Source organism: Lissotriton helveticus, chromosome 5_1 (assembly GCF_964261635.1).
Source record: "Lissotriton helveticus chromosome 5_1, aLisHel1.1, whole genome shotgun sequence".
In the NCBI taxonomy this organism is placed as follows: domain Eukaryota; kingdom Metazoa; phylum Chordata; class Amphibia; order Caudata; family Salamandridae; genus Lissotriton; species Lissotriton helveticus.
The window spans coordinates 60,364,016-60,379,370 of record NC_136065.1 but is presented as its reverse complement, the minus strand read 5'-3'; the positions used below and the strand labels follow the sequence as shown (position 1 = coordinate 60,379,370).

Sequence of the window (15,355 nt, the reverse complement as noted above, 5' to 3'; positions counted from 1 at the left end):
TGAATAGAAATAATTCTAAGTTAGATAAATTGAAGAAAAAGCAAACCTAGAAAATAATTCATAGAAAATAACCCAATGATAGAACATATACTACTTACGTAGTTGGGAAAATATTCCCTTGAGGCTCAGATTACTGAGGCAGAAATCTGAGAGCACTTGAAGCATTCTACAAATAGGAAGGCGTCGGGCACGGATGCTACCCTCAGAGCTTTATCAGCTATTGAAGGAAGTGGTCATACCTATCTGCAAGAAATTGTTTAACTCTATTTATTTGAAGAATGCCTGGATCGAAGACTCATGGAGGGAAACCACTTTAGTGTTCATTTTAAAACCTGCCAAGGATCCCAAAAACACAGACTCAGATTGGCTAATTATGTTACTAAATGCAAATTATACATTTTTTCCAGCATTTTGGGCAGTAGATTTGCCAAACTAGCCCTTGAGTTATTTCGCCCTGATCAGAAGGGCTCTGTCCTTGAAGGCCAGATTCATGGGCTCACTCGCCAGCTCATTGGCTCCATTGATCCGGCTGCTACATATTCGGTCCCTTTGGCAGTGGCTGCAATAAATGCTGTGAAGGCCTTTGACAGAGTGTGCTGGGCACGTCTCTGGGAGAGTTGGACGCACTAGGGTTTAGCCTGTGCTTTATTTTGACCCTCCAGAGTGTCATAAAGAAGGCTGACATCAGGTAAGGTTAAAGCTTGGTTTATTTGGAAATCAACGTCAGCTGAACACCCAAGCAGAGACACAAGTGTATCTTAAGCCAGGTCAAGATCAACTGTCTTTACTAGAACATACAAACACAAAGGCTCTCTCACCTGGAACATTAGGAACATAGGATTCCAGATGTATTACACAATAAGCAGAGGTAAATGCAACAAGTAACTACTACACAGAGACTATATGGAAACTCATCTGTTTGAATACTCGCCAATGGATCCTTTCCCTTTTCACACTTCTAGCAGGAATTTGTACCCAGTGCAGCCCCGTAACAGCTCCACACTGACCTCTAACAGCTCCCCACAGACCCGATTGATGCCAGGCACCCCGGAGGAAACCTGCAATCAATCAATCAGGTCATTTGTAGAGCGCACTACTCACCCGTAGGGTCTCAAGGCGCTGGGAGGGGGGGGGGGTGCCGCTACTGCTCGAACAGCCAGGTCTTGAGCTTCTTCCTGAAGGAGAGGTGGTCTTGGGTCAGGCGCAGATTGGTCGGAAGTGAGTTCCAGGTCTTGGCTGCCAGGTAGGAGAAGGATCTTCCTCCTGTTGTCGCTCTTCGGATGCGGGGGACGGCGGCGAGGGCGAGGTTGGTTGATCTGAGGAGGCGCTTGGGAGTGTAGAAGCTGATCCGGTTGTTGAGGTAGCTCGGGCCTTGGTCGTGTAGGGCTTTGTGCGCGTGGGTGAGGAGCCGGAAGGTGATTCTCTTGTTGACCGGGAGCCAGTGCAGATCTCTCAGGTGTCCGGTGATGTGGCTGCGTCGGGGGATGTCGAGGATGAGTCTCGCCGAGGCGTTCTGGATCCGCTGGAGTCTCTTCTGGAGTTTGGCCGTGGTTCCGGCGTAGAGGGCGTTGCCGTAGTCCAGTCGGCTGGTGACGAGGGCTTGGGTGACCGTCTTCCTCGTCTCGGTGGGGATCCACCGGAAGATCTTACGTAGCATGCGCAGGATGTTGAAGCATGACGAGGAGACGGCGTTGACTTGTCTGGTCATGGAGAGGGAGGAGTCCAGGATGAAGCCCAGGTTCCGTGCGTGGTCTGTCGGTTTGGGTGCGGTGCCCAGGGCGGGGGGCCACCAGGAGTCGTCCCAGGCGGAGGGCGTGGAGCCCAGGATGAGGACCTCCGTCTTGTCTGAGTTCAGTTTCAGGCGGCTGGTCGTCATCCATTCGGCTACGTCTCTCATCCCTTCGTGCAGGTTGGCTCTGGCGGTGGCGGGGTCGTTGGTCAGGGAGAGGATCAGCTGGGTGTCGTCGGCGTAGGAGATGATGTTCAGGTTGTGTTGGCGTGCGATGGCCGCGAGGGGGCTCATGTAGACGTTGAAGAGGGTTGGGCTCAGCGAGGATCCTTGGGGTACGCCGCAGATGACTTTGGTGGCCTCTGACTTGTACGGTGGTAGGCGGACTCTTTGTGTTCTTCCGTCGAGGAAGGAGGTGATCCATTCCAGTGCCTTCTCCTGGATTCCGATGTTGCTGAGGCGCTGTACTAGGGTGCGGTGGCAGACAGTGTCGAAAGCCGCGGAGAGGTCCAGGAGGATGAGGGCCGCTGTTTCTCCGTTGTCCATCAGAGTTCGAAGGTCGTCGGTGGCGGCGATGAGGGCGGTCTCCGTGCTGTGGTTCGCTCGGAAGCCGGACTGTGAGGGGTCGAGGGATCCATTCGTCTCGAGGAAGGCGGCCAGCTGTTTGTTGACGGTCTTCTCGATGACTTTGGCCGGGAACGGGAGGAGCGAGATGGGACGGTAGTTCTTGAGGTCGGTGGGGTCTGCTGTGGGTTTCTTGAGGAGAGCGCTGATTTCGGCGTGCTTCCAGCTCTCAGGGAAGGTGGCGGAGTCGAAGGAGGTGTTGATGATGTCCCGCAGGTGGGGTGCGAGGACAGCGTCGGCCTTGTTGAAGACGTGGTGAGGGCAGGGGTCAGTCGGAGATCCGGAATGGATGGAGTTCATGGTGCGGATGGTGTCTTCGGTGCTGATCGGGGTCCAGGTGCGGAGGGTGGTGGATGGTGGAGTCGTTGCGGTTGTGGCTTGCGTTGGTTGGTTGTTGAAGCTGTTGTGTATGTCCGTGATTTTGTTGTGGAAGTAGGACGCGAGGGAGTTGCAGAGGTCTTGCGACGGGGTGATGTCGTTGTTTCCGGCGTTGGGGTTGGAGAGCTCTTTCACGATGTTGAAGAGTTCCTTGCAGTTGTGTGCGTTGTTGTCCAGCCGGTCCTTGTATGCATTTTTCTTGGTGGCGCGGATCAGTTGGTGGTGTTTCCGGGTGGCGAGTTTGAGGGTGGCCATGTTGTCCGTCGTTGGTTCCCTTCTCCAGGCTTTCTCGAGGGCTCGACAGTTCTTCTTGGAGCACTTGAGTTCGTCGGTGAACCATGGTGTTTTTCTGCTGCAGGATCTGCTGGGCGGGGTCCTCAGAGGGGCGAGTTCGTCCGCGCAGTTGCTGATCCACTTCGTGAGGTTGTCGGCGGCCTGGCTGGGGTTCGCTGAGTTGTCGGGAGGGTGCTGGCTCAGGGAGGCGGTGAGCTGGTCGGCTGTGATCTTGTTCCAGCTTCTTCGAGCAACCTGTTGCTGGAGGTGGTGGATCGTCGTTCTTCTGAAGGTGAAGTGGACGCAGCTGTGGTCCGTCCAGTGGAGTCCTGTTGCGTGGCTGAAGGTGACGTCTTTGCTGGAAGAGAAGACGGCGTCGAGTGTGTGTCCGGCGAGGTGGGTGGGGGTGGTCACCAGTTGCTTGAGTCCGAGGTTGTCGAGGTTGTCGAGCAGGGTGGTGGTGTTGCGGTCGTTGTTGTTCTCAAGGTGGAAGTTGAGGTCCCCCAGGAGGATGTAGTCGGCGGAGGGGAGAGCGTGCGGGCTGACGAAGTCGGCGATGTCCTCGCTGAATCGTGTGCGTGGTCCCGGGGGTCGGTAGATCAGGGTGCCTCTGAGGGTGGTCTTCGGGTTGGTGTGGATCTGGAAGTGCAGGTGTTCAGCGGTGGTGAGGGTGTCGTCGGTGTTGGTCGTGATGCGGATGGTGTCTCTGTGGATGATGGCGATGCCTCCTCCGGTCTGGTTGTCGCGGTCCCTCCGGGTGATCTTGTAGCCCTCTGGGATGGCGATGGCGATGTCTGGGGCTGAGGAGGCGTTCATCCAGGTCTCGGTGATGAAGGCAACGTCGGGGGCGGTGGTGTCGAGCAGGTTCCAGAGTTCTACGGCGTGTCTGTGGACGGAGCGGGTGTTGAGCAGGATGCACTTGAGGTGGGTGCTGCTGGAGTTCGGCTTGGCGGGTGCAGGGAAGGTCCGGATGCAGGTGAACTTGCAGGCGAGGCAGCTGAAGGGTCCGTGGGTGTGCTTCGGGGCGGCTCGGTGACATCCTGGGATGTGGCCGGTGTTGAGTGCGACGAGGTCGGAGGCGCTGTAGGTTCGTCGGGTCGGCTTCCGTCGGTGGGGGCCAGGGGTCCTGGCGCTGGGCGCGGTCCAGGCGCGGACGGGCGCAGACGGGCTTACCTTTGGCGCGCCTTCGGCGCACAATCGGCGCGCCCGCTGCGCGTCAACGCTGCGCGTTCGCACGGTCGCCATTAAAGGCGAAGTGCGCGGGTGGGCGGAGCAGCTGGGAGGCGGGAGCGGGGAGGGAAACAGAAGAAAAAAGGGGCGGGGCTAAGGCGGTGGCGGGAAGCGGGAGCGGGGGGCGGCGAGATGGGCAGATGCAAAGACAGGCACAAATGCAGGCAAAAAGCGGGCAAAAAGTCAGAGAAACACGAAGAAAACAAGCACAATTTCAGGCAAAATACGGGCAAAGAGTCAGAGAAACACGAAGAAAACAAGCACAATTTCAGGCAAAATACGGGCAAAAAGTCAGAGAAACACGAAGAAAACAAGCACAATTTCAGGCAAAATACGGGCAAAAAGTCAGAGAAACACGAAGAAAACAAGCACAATTTTCAGGCAAAATACGGGGAAAACCAAGGAGAGCGCTCAGGGCGGCAGCGAGGCCGGCGCTGAGACAGAGGCAGGCACTGGGGGCACACGCGGCAGCTGGTGGCCGTGCGGCACGGGGGTGTCCCACAAGTGGGTCACACTCACCTGCGTCGCACGGTCGCCATTTAAGGCCAAGTGCGCGGGTGGGCGGAGCAGCTGGGAGGCGGGAGCGGGGAGGGAAACAGAAGAAAAAAGGGGCGGGGCTAAGGCGGTGGCGGGAAGCGGGAGCGGGGGGCGGCGAGATGGGCAGATGCAAAGACAGGCACAAATGCAGGCAAAAAGCGGGCAAAAAGTCAGAGAAACACGAAGAAAACAAGCACAATTTCAGGCAAAATACGGGCAAAGAGTCAGAGAAACACGAAGAAAACAAGCACAATTTCAGGCAAAATACGGGCAAAAAGTCAGAGAAACACGAAGAAAACAAGCACAATTTCAGGCAAAATACGGGCAAAAAGTCAGAGAAACACGAAGAAAACAAGCACAATTTTCAGGCAAAATATGCAAACGCAGCTGCTGAGCAGATGGTGGCAAGAGGCACTTTCTAACTAGTGAGGACCCCAATCCAGTGTATCTGGGTTTATTGTTTCACTCTGCTGGTTCCTTCCTTCACATGGGCCCGTGCACCAAACAAGATGAGGCGCCCACTGAAGTGACGGGCTCAGTCTGAGCTTTATAGCGCTTTTGAAAATGAAACCATATATAATACTCCTGTTACAGCAAATTAATCAGAAGAGAGGGAAGCAGCTCCCTGCATCCCTCCTACAGCCCGCACCCTCTTGTGATGATTAACAGATTGTTGCCACCTACTACCCCTTTTGTCCCTTTCTGCCCGCCACACCCCCAGGCCTTGAAATTGATGGAATTTTGTTAACTCCTCCCATGGCCACTGTAAATGCGCCCAAATAGCACCCTATTAATCCCATTGTAATTACCCAAACCCTCTAATATGATGTCACTGCTGGAGCGCGTGCGTGCAGGTCGAAGAACAACTCGCCCGGCCGGCGCTTGCGCAGCAGGACATTTCCAAAAATCCATCTCCCGTCCACCTTAAGAAAAACACCCAGATTCCGCCCGCTTACCACCGAGCAGGGAGTAGTAATTTTGTAATGAAGTCAGTGGAGGCTGGTTGATGATATAAACTTCCTATTTATTTCAAGGTCAGGATAGGTATTGAAAGCGTCCTAGCCACAGGAGACCAAGCAGCAACTGACACAGAGAACTTGGTAGCTAGGCACCAAGTACATTCTACATTCTAGAGCTGCCTTTATAAGCTATACACATTAACTAGATAAGGAACAACAAGTGCATGTAAAGCAGTAACATAGGTAAATACCACACGCCTTCCCCCAAACACAAACATAAGAACAAAAATTGATATTTTCAGTTGCAAACAGAATCATGTAGTCTCACAGGAGTTGCACATATGCGAGCACTCCTTTTCGCAAAGGAGAAACGCACTTGGAAGAGCTGGCTTGAGAATAAGAATCAGAAGAAACAGAAGAGCGTACAAGAGAAATTCTACCAAGGTTCCAAATGCGCCCATCATCAAGTTTCACAGCATTAAGGAATAATTTAATACCTTTGCGAGGAGTAGAGAACTTTGCCCCAATCGTGAATGCTTAGTTTCTTCAGAGCTACACAGAAATAGATAGAAGGGCATTTCAATAAAAGGGGTTTTTATTGAACAGTCTTATTTCTCGTGCAAGAGATATGAGCTGTCACAATCATAAGATAGTATGCGAAATATAATACGTACAGCGTGAGCAGTTATAAGAAATAATACTGCAATAGCATGTTTTGAAGCTATGACATATATTCATAAAAATACATACATAAATAACACAGGCTAAAAATGTGAATACTCGTCTGGTGCTTCTAAATAGTCCTACCCCAGTATACCTAACCTAAATGTAGCATGAGGTAAGAAGTAGGTGCTGTTTTCTATAGTATAGTTTAGCTATAGTTTGTATTGCCAAGAGTCCCTCCAGGTTCTAGTCTGCTCCATACCTTAGAATGAGAGAGGTTGGAATCTCTTTCTGGGTCTCAATCTCTAACACCCCACGAATGGAGTCAGAAACACTGGAGCTGGATTCTCTGCGAGGAGGATCACAGCATCTGGTGAGTGTGTCAGGCGGGGACTCTAATTCCTTCCAAACTTGCCGTGGCGAGCCATATCGAGCTGTGTAGCAGAGCCGTGGTTTGGTAAGGGAAGGTATATTTATACCTGGTAAGTGGCTAGGAATGTTAGCATTGATGTAAAGTCGGGCAGAGGAAGACGTCATGAATGAACCCCTAAGGAATAGTAGTTCATGCATAGTAGATGAGTTCTTGTAGAAATCAATAATCCTAGCTAGGGAAAGTCCCGATGGCTTAAGGGTCTGGTTTCTAAGTACTCGTTGTGACGTGGGACGGACAGATGTAGGTGACCATGCTTATATTTGGATAGCATGGCTGATGCCTAAGTAAGGACTGGGATTCTATGCCTAAATAAGGGCAATGTGAGCTGTGCCTATATAAGAGCATGATTCGGGAAACCTATTGTAATGCACGCACCTTTGTCTCGGAGGTGTCCTGGATCTTCGCCGCTAAAACCCTGATTCCCCCTGTCACCCCTCGGAACACAGGATTGAACACTGAATCCCAAGTTGTAACTAGGGGGAACACAGGGGAACAAAACAAGGGTAGTAAGGGGAAAAGAAACACGCCTCCTCTCTCGTATGTGGTCTGTGTAAGACAGTTTGTGTCTGCAGCACCTGGGGAAACGTGAAAACCAACCCCCCCTTATGTTTCTCTTTTGTGTAGTACGATTATGATCTAGAATGACTAACTACGTGTACCTTTAGTACAGTGTAACACCACTCGAACCAATATTCAAAATCTACCCAGGCGAACTTCCAGTGAAAGTCTTGAGTGTTTTCAGCACACACAGCTTCTGTATACAAAATAAACAAATAAGGCACTGCTTCCAAAATGCCTACATCAAGAACACGACTATTATACAAGTCACTCACCACGTGTATATCTGAACTGCAACTCTAAATTGAAGCACGAGTCACTGATAAAACACGGGACTCCAAAATAATCAGACTCAAATTTCTCAAAAGAAAATAAACTCCACAGTATGTACTTCTACTGTGGCAGACCTTCGCACATAAAACCAGGAGGCGATTTCAAACTCAAAATAGAATCTACGAGCCAAAGAAAGGCCGTCTTGAATCCATACGAAATAATTACAAGCACTAAACACCCGAAGCCGGGAATCACCGAAACAAAACGCCGGCACCCTACCTCCTCGGACGCCAACCTCAATTACAGACCCGGAACGAAAACAGGAACAGCCTAGCTAAAAGCGAAGCACTTCCTACTTCCATAGGGCGGGTTCTATTCCGTTTCACTACATTGTGCGCATGCGTGCATACTGCGCATGTGCACCATTCTATGGAGCTCCATTTGCCAACCACTGCCAACCACTGTTCTCGTTTGATCATAACCCATTTTTCTCCACTTGCGCTTAGCCTATTTCCCACGCATCCGGCAGGCATGACACCTATGTACGGGTATCTAAATCGAAACACAACACAAGAAGCTTTCCGGATTTGTAGGACAGTTTTACAAAGGCATCAGCAAGCGGCTGGGTGTTGATGGGACATTTTATTCAGAGTCAAGAGGGACACACAACAGCTTTAGATCCAACTCTGAATCTTGTGGAAGAGGTGTGGCGCCGCGGCCAGGGCGACTGACGCTGGAATCTGGGGACCACGGTTCGATCCCCGGCTCCGGCGGCAGGTTAGCCCAGCACCATGTGACTCTGGGCAATAGCTCGCTTAATCTTCCCGACGGCCCCCCAGCGCCTAGAGACCCTTACGGGTGATTGTGCGCTTTACAAATGTGGACTTTACTTACTTTACTAATCCATGATGGGAGACACCCAACAGATGAGAATGACATTACCTTGAAGGATACGGACCTTATACATCCATGATTGCTGTATGAGTTCTCTGAAATAATGTAGCACCGTTCTTGACTAGAACTCAGTAAACTTCTTGAAGGAGAGGTGCAAAATTCAATGAACCCAAATATGGAGGTAAAGGTAGCAGTAACTATGCAGGAGGACCTAAAGCAGATCATTTTCCAGGCCAAATATTTCAAGGCCTGGTATGATTGCAGGACAGGCTTGTAGATATAGTAGGTTTCTTATGCAACAACATAGCCATGCAGAGGACGTTACTAATAACTATAGTGATAGGTTTCCCTCCTCTGCTGCAGTGAATCGTACTGCTTTAGCAAGGTCAGCTGATGAACTTGGCATGTACTGGATGGCTCCTGAATGGGAACCTCCCTGCAGATTACAGTGGTTGGACAGACTTGGGAGTACTCCAGTCTGCTTGCACCCCTTAATATGTCATTTACCTCTCCAACCCCGCAGCATCCTTCCACAGGATAAAAGGTGTACATATGCTAGAATACGTGATTTTTATACCCACTCCACAATCCCATCAGAAGACCTTGGGTTTCAGAGTAGAAATAATCCATTGGCTTCTGCCTATTCCGGATGGTAAAAGGACGCTTGAACTGGCCCAAGAGAGTGAAAGGAGTACATTACTGGGCCCTGCAGCGGTTAAAAATATTGCACTAATGTCCGACTTTGGAAAACTAAGATCCAAAGAGTCTTGGGCGGGGCTTAGAATGTGATTAGATCTCGTGGACACTTCAAATTGGTGCGGGGACCAGGGAAAACCAACGGTTATGCTGCTGAAAATCACTTTATGTGGATAAAGCAGAGCAGGCCAGTTATTATGCAGTTCTAATCCTCTCTAAGGGCATCATTAGCATGGCGGGCGGATTTAGTCCGCCCACCATAGCCCAGGGAAATGGGACCGCCCGCAATGCATGTGGTGGTCCCACACATACAATTAGGATGTGCCCACCACACTAGCGGCGCATCCCACATTCTTAACATTGCAGTGGGTAGAGCTAAAAGCACCGCCCGCCGCAATGCCAAAAATGCAAGTTGAGCATTTGAACGAGCAACGTGACAGGCACCGCGCAGTGCCTGCCACATTGTACATGCAAATGCAGGGGTGTACCATAGGTACCCCCATGTGCACCTCCCACCCCCAAAATTCTTCCAATGTGAAAGACTGCATGCCTTTCCGTGGCGGCAAGGAAGGCCAATCCCCGCAAGCATCCTGATATGGATTGCGGTGTCTACCAGACACCACCACCATATTAAAACCTTTTCCGCTCAGTCGACTCATCGACCGGGCGGAAAACCGGCAGACAGTCTTTCCGTCAGCCTGGGTCCCCCTGCCATAGTACTATGGCGGGGGGAATTGGCAGGCGGGCGGGAGAAAATGTCGGGCGGATCGCCACAACCATACTAATGGGCCCCTAAGACTTCTAGAGCAGGTAGTAGGGGCAGAATGCAGCCTCCTATCAATTTAGAGCTGTGCAGAGTAACAAGATGCTGTTACCAAAGTGTTTGAATCTTCTTCAGATGAGACAGTAGGAGAAGAAACCTCCAGATGAGAATCTGCCATTACTGTAGGCAGGAGTTTCTAAATCAAATATCAGCACTGAAAATGTACCTGCCATGTGGGCCTGTTATCAATGCCAAGCCCACATATCCGGTCTGCTTAACACGCGGGGTGGTTGGGGGAACTCTCTCTATTGCAGTGTTTCCCGTTCTGACCCTGTCAGACTTTCAGGCCAGTCACCCACTCTAGACTGAACCAGAACCAGTTCCGGCAGCATGACCTTCACACATGGCCAGCTCTGACGGCTGAGACACAGGGGCTTCCTCTAGTCTAATATCCGCCATTTGCCATCATTAAAACCCTTAGATAGTCCACCAGAAGGATGTAAAGGTTAGTCCACTATGTTTCTAATGGATTGATCTTCCTCGTTGCCAAGTTCTTTCTCAAACTATGATGGAAGAGGTCCTATTCCTCCACTTTCATGTCAGGCTAAGATGTTTCCAGGATGTTGCATATTTGAAGCAGTGCATAGCCAGTTTGTATTTCCGAGTGGAAGCCACGGGTAAAGTGATAGTTAATATTCCTATTTTCCCCTCTGATGTTGGAGAAAGATTTAACGTCAGTACTTTCTATCTTCTGAGCATCTTCTGATGAAGTTAACGGGGTGTCTCTCTTGTTTTTTTCAGATGCTTTCTTCCAAAGGATTTCTTCGTGCATGTTAAGCCGTCTTCTCATCGCATCCTCCTTTACTGTACTTGGGATTCTTTTGTTTTCATGGACTGTTTATCTCGTCAATGAGCAAAGTAAGTGTCAAATAGTGGGAAATGTCTAGGTAAGACAAATGGGCTGTGTATAATTGGCTGATTCATGGCAGTTCTGCATGAATTTCCTTCAAAGGTGTCTGAATGTTTTACATTGGAACTCCAAATTAACATGTTGCTTCAATGAATTGTGTTATAAGTCTAGGACTTGCTTCCGCACACATGCACTGCATGCAGTGATGGCCGAGAGAGCAGCTGTAGTTCCATGTTGGCCGCCCACGGCCTCTGCTTGTCTGATGCCTGGCAGCCCGAGCTTGCTTCGGCTGGCTTAGTTTCAGCTGAGAGCTGCAGTCAGGGGTCCTGGGCTGGCTTGCTCAGGTGGTGCCAAGACCACTGTGGCCCGTGGGGTGTCTTTGGGGTCATACTCACGCTTATTTGCAAAACCACAGGACTAATTTTACGGCGAGCGGGCTCAGTTCAGAATTCATCTCCCGCCCAGTGTCTACCCATTGGCAGCAGGGTATGCAGACATATTATCGATTTTTTTTATATTATCGACCTACACTAATATTGAGTTTGAAATATCGTAGGGACAGAATATCGATGTCAAGAATATCGGTGACCAGAATATCGACCTTAAGGTAAGTAATATTGTTTTTTTTATATCGAAGTATGTAATATCGAAGTCAGTATTATCGAAGTAAGTAATATTGTTTGCAAACATATCGTTGTTAATAATATCAATATTTATATTCATTGAAAAAAACATAGGTTTTAGGGGTGTTATAGTTAGCTGGACATTTCAATCGTACAAAACCATGGAAATTCCTCCGTTATAGTTAGTTGTGCTAACTATAACTCGCGAGCCTGCAATCCACTGCTGATGATGTCACATATTACATCATTCATGACATGGTCAGTGACATCACTGATGACATCACTGATGACATCTCAAATGACATCACTTGTGGAAAAGTAAATTTTGCCATGTTCTGTGTCCCTACGTGTCATCCATCATATGTTATGTGTGCATGATTAAATATGCATATGCATTCCCCATGTCTGATTAATGACGCAATTACAATTGTGTCCACCTCTAGTATGCCAGTTTCCAGTCCTCGTGAATACTACGAATATCAGGCCTATGTAAAGCTACGTTGCCACGTTTCTCAGTGTGCACGTTATTCCATTATAAAGTCCCCGTTTCTAGGCCTCAAAAGGGCCCGGACACCAGATTCAGCTCCTGTCTCCTGAAGCCTCGCTGAGGAGGGATACAGCCCCCACCTGTATCCTCGACCCTTCACTTACTTCCTGCCTCGCAGTGCCCGGTCCAGCCTGGCTCTGCCTCTGAGTCTGCCAAGAGTATGTTATGAGTCCAGTTATCAGTTCAGTCCTCCTTCTCTGCATTCCTAAGCTACTGAACTGCATCAATAGTTTCCGTCATTGTCTAGCCTTCACGTCTCCACGTTAGAGAAATACTGCATTTAATGGTCATTTCATATTCTTCATATTCTTCATCACGCACTACATGTAGAATAATGCATGGTCCAGTCTTAGAATCAAGTTAGCCTTTCCCCTCCTAACTTCTAGTTTATATCAACATGTTCTCTAAACATCAGATACTAGATACTGTTTAGGTACATGTCGCCCTGACTCTCCAGACTTCAGTCTCTGCTCCTAGCACAGAGTTCATAGCCCCCAGCTTCTCCTAGTAATACGTCATTGCCAGTTTGCGCGCACCATCAGGTTAGAGGTCCCGGCTCCTTAGGTAGCCCCCTCCATGGTTTCCGCCCCATTCATGACATATCCTGTTACGTTTGCATCACATGTCTATGTATACGCCCTGTTACACCTCTTTTCCCCCTTATCTTTCGCGACTGCTACGCGTCACGCCTTCTGCTCCACCCACTGCTACGCCTACTGCAATGTAATGCTATGTGTTCACGTTATGTATATATGCTCATGTATTGTTATTAAAAGCCAGCGCGCTCATCCCAGATCCAGCCCCAGCAGCTGCTGGGCCCTGTCATCCTATTCCTATGCAGGTTGTCCTGTTCCTGTCCTTATGCTGTATTAAACCTGCAAAACTCCTACTACCTCGAATTTTGACTCTTATTTATTGAGCTATCTGTTATGATATATGTCTAGTCAAAAATAGGGTATTATTTATTTATTTACCACATAATGGCGCCCGAACAGGGACTTGCCCTTTCCCCACGCGTCGGTGAAGCCACGCCGACCCCCTGACCCTCTGCAGTCGTGACGGAACTCTTCTGCGCAGTGGCAGATATTTCTGCTCAAGTATCCCTCAGGCCCACGGAGGAGACGGAGGAGGCGGTCCAGCATCCAGACGAGACGGTGGAGGAACGCGGCGAGTCCCGACCAGAGCCCAAGCCAAGAGTCCAAGGTCCGAGGTATCCGGAGGTCCACCCGTAACTGAGGTCCGAAGTCCGAAGTTCGTCGTCCGTCGTCGTAGCAGTCCAGTCCAGTCTGAGGCCTTCCGTTCTTGCTGCCCGGTGAGTACCGTTACTGGGGTGGTATCTAGACAGGGTCAATTTAATTGACTCTGGTCTGTGGGTTGGTGGTACACAGTCCCACAAACGAAGTGTCCACTTCGGTGGATGCGGGTCCTGACGTGTCTCTTTATGAGACCGGTAAGTTTCGTACTGTTTCAGCAGTGCATCTAGTTTCTGTTCTAGTCAGTTTCTGTTCTCGAGAAAATTTATGTGTTCTGTTCTCAATATTTCCAGGTAGTATTCTGTTTGAACTGTTATTTTAAATGTTTTTCATGTATTTTAATGTCGTGGTATGAATGGGGAATAAGTATCGTGTTCATTGTGTATTGTATTGTGTCTAGATTACAGTTCAGTCATGCCCATATTTTCCAAGTTACGTCAGTTAAAAACTAGAAAGGGTCTGCTGGAAGCAGCAGTTCCCGTCCCGCCCAGGGACAGTCCAGGTCACTTTATGTATCAGAAACATGGCATAAGTGCCATATTGTATCTAGATTTATGGGTAGAGTATACCAAACAGTTAGAAGAAAAGTATAGATGGCCCGTATCGGGTACATGGGATGCCGAATGCATCATGCGAGTAGAAGAAGCATTATGGAAAAAGAAAGCCAGACAGTCACAGAAAGATGCCATCGAGTTATGGCGCAAAGAAGCTCATAAAAGAACCGAAAAAGAAATCAGAAAGTCAGAATTAAGTAGAGAATCCTTAGAACGAGCCCAAGAAAAAGAATTAATCGAGATAGGTGAACAAGTCAAAGCCGAACAATCAGACAGACAGAGGCATGCCCTTATTAAGGGTATGTATCCTCTTCTTGCCGAGGGCTTGCCAAAAGCGACCCCGGAGGCATCCAGTAATTTCCCGCCACCATTAGTTCCGACCAAGCTACGTCACAAACCGACCGCAGCTGATATTTTCATTTCGTCCTATCTGGACGACACAGTCCCTGAATATGCAAATCCTGTTCGCGCTCCGCCAGTCCCAGTAAATCAGGCACATCCTGCTTCTCCAGACACCGGGGCACCCCATGCAGTACCTGCTACGTTACCCCCGGTCCAGCCAGCATTTCAATTTCCCGCTCTGCCACGAAGAATATCAGTCGACGATTCTAGTCTAGGGGCCGCAGGAGGAGGTCCTCCTCAAACCCCGCCGCCACGCAAGCGTTTATCAGCACTCGAATTACATGCTCAAGCATCACAGCGTACTCCCAAGAGTAATAAGTCTGTTGCAGAAATCAGGCAAGCCCTTGGCGAATGTGCCTATGACCCAGTCCCAGGCGAGAATAATATGGTTTTATATTCAGTACGCGTAAGGAGGGTGACCGAGTATCTAGTCACCCTACCCAATATGAAAGAAGATCTAGACAGAATCTATCGTTTCATCCGTACAGGGGATGATCCAGAAAGTATTAGTGATGCCATGTCTCAAAGGAAAGCTGAGATCCAGCGTATGATATTAAAGTTTTTAATTAACTGTCTAATAAGAGAACAAGATTACCCGTCTAAAGATCAGGCCGAAATGAAAATCCTGACAAAGTGGAGTGATAATATAGCCGAGGGTAAGCACAATACCATTAGTGCCATGGAGAGTATGTACAAGAAAATCCGTAGAGAAATAATAAAGATACACGAACAACGTAAAGCAGCACAAGTAAGCGAGAAAGAAAGTAACTCTGATCCTGAAGAGGTAGAGGACGAGAATCCCGCCAGAATAGCGTATGTAGGAAAATCTAGATTTCCAGATCGCCATTTACGCCTAGAACACAAGTCAATTTTCCATCATTCAGCACCAGAACAAGGTTCCCTAGAACAAGTATTCCAAGCTACCGATTACATTCTGAAATCACGAATCGGTTACAGTGAATTAAGTACCATGCATGAGCAGGAACTAGCCCGATCAGCAGTCCGATGGATTACTGATTCTACCACTTTTCCAGACGAAATAGTGGCACAAATGTT

The 15,355-nt window shown here is 49.2% G+C and overlaps 1 protein-coding gene across 1 annotated transcript in view; it reads left to right on the top strand.

Annotated features, from left to right (window-relative positions):
• Positions 1 to 15,355, top strand: part of LOC144752949 (butyrophilin subfamily 1 member A1-like) — a 232,858-nt gene that overhangs the window by 16,401 nt on the left and 201,102 nt on the right. Inside the window, exon 3 of the mRNA XM_078640759.1 lies at positions 10,812 to 10,928. Within this exon, the coding sequence (XP_078496885.1) occupies positions 10,812 to 10,928 (117 nt within the window). The remainder of the gene's footprint in view (positions 1 to 10,811; positions 10,929 to 15,355) is intronic.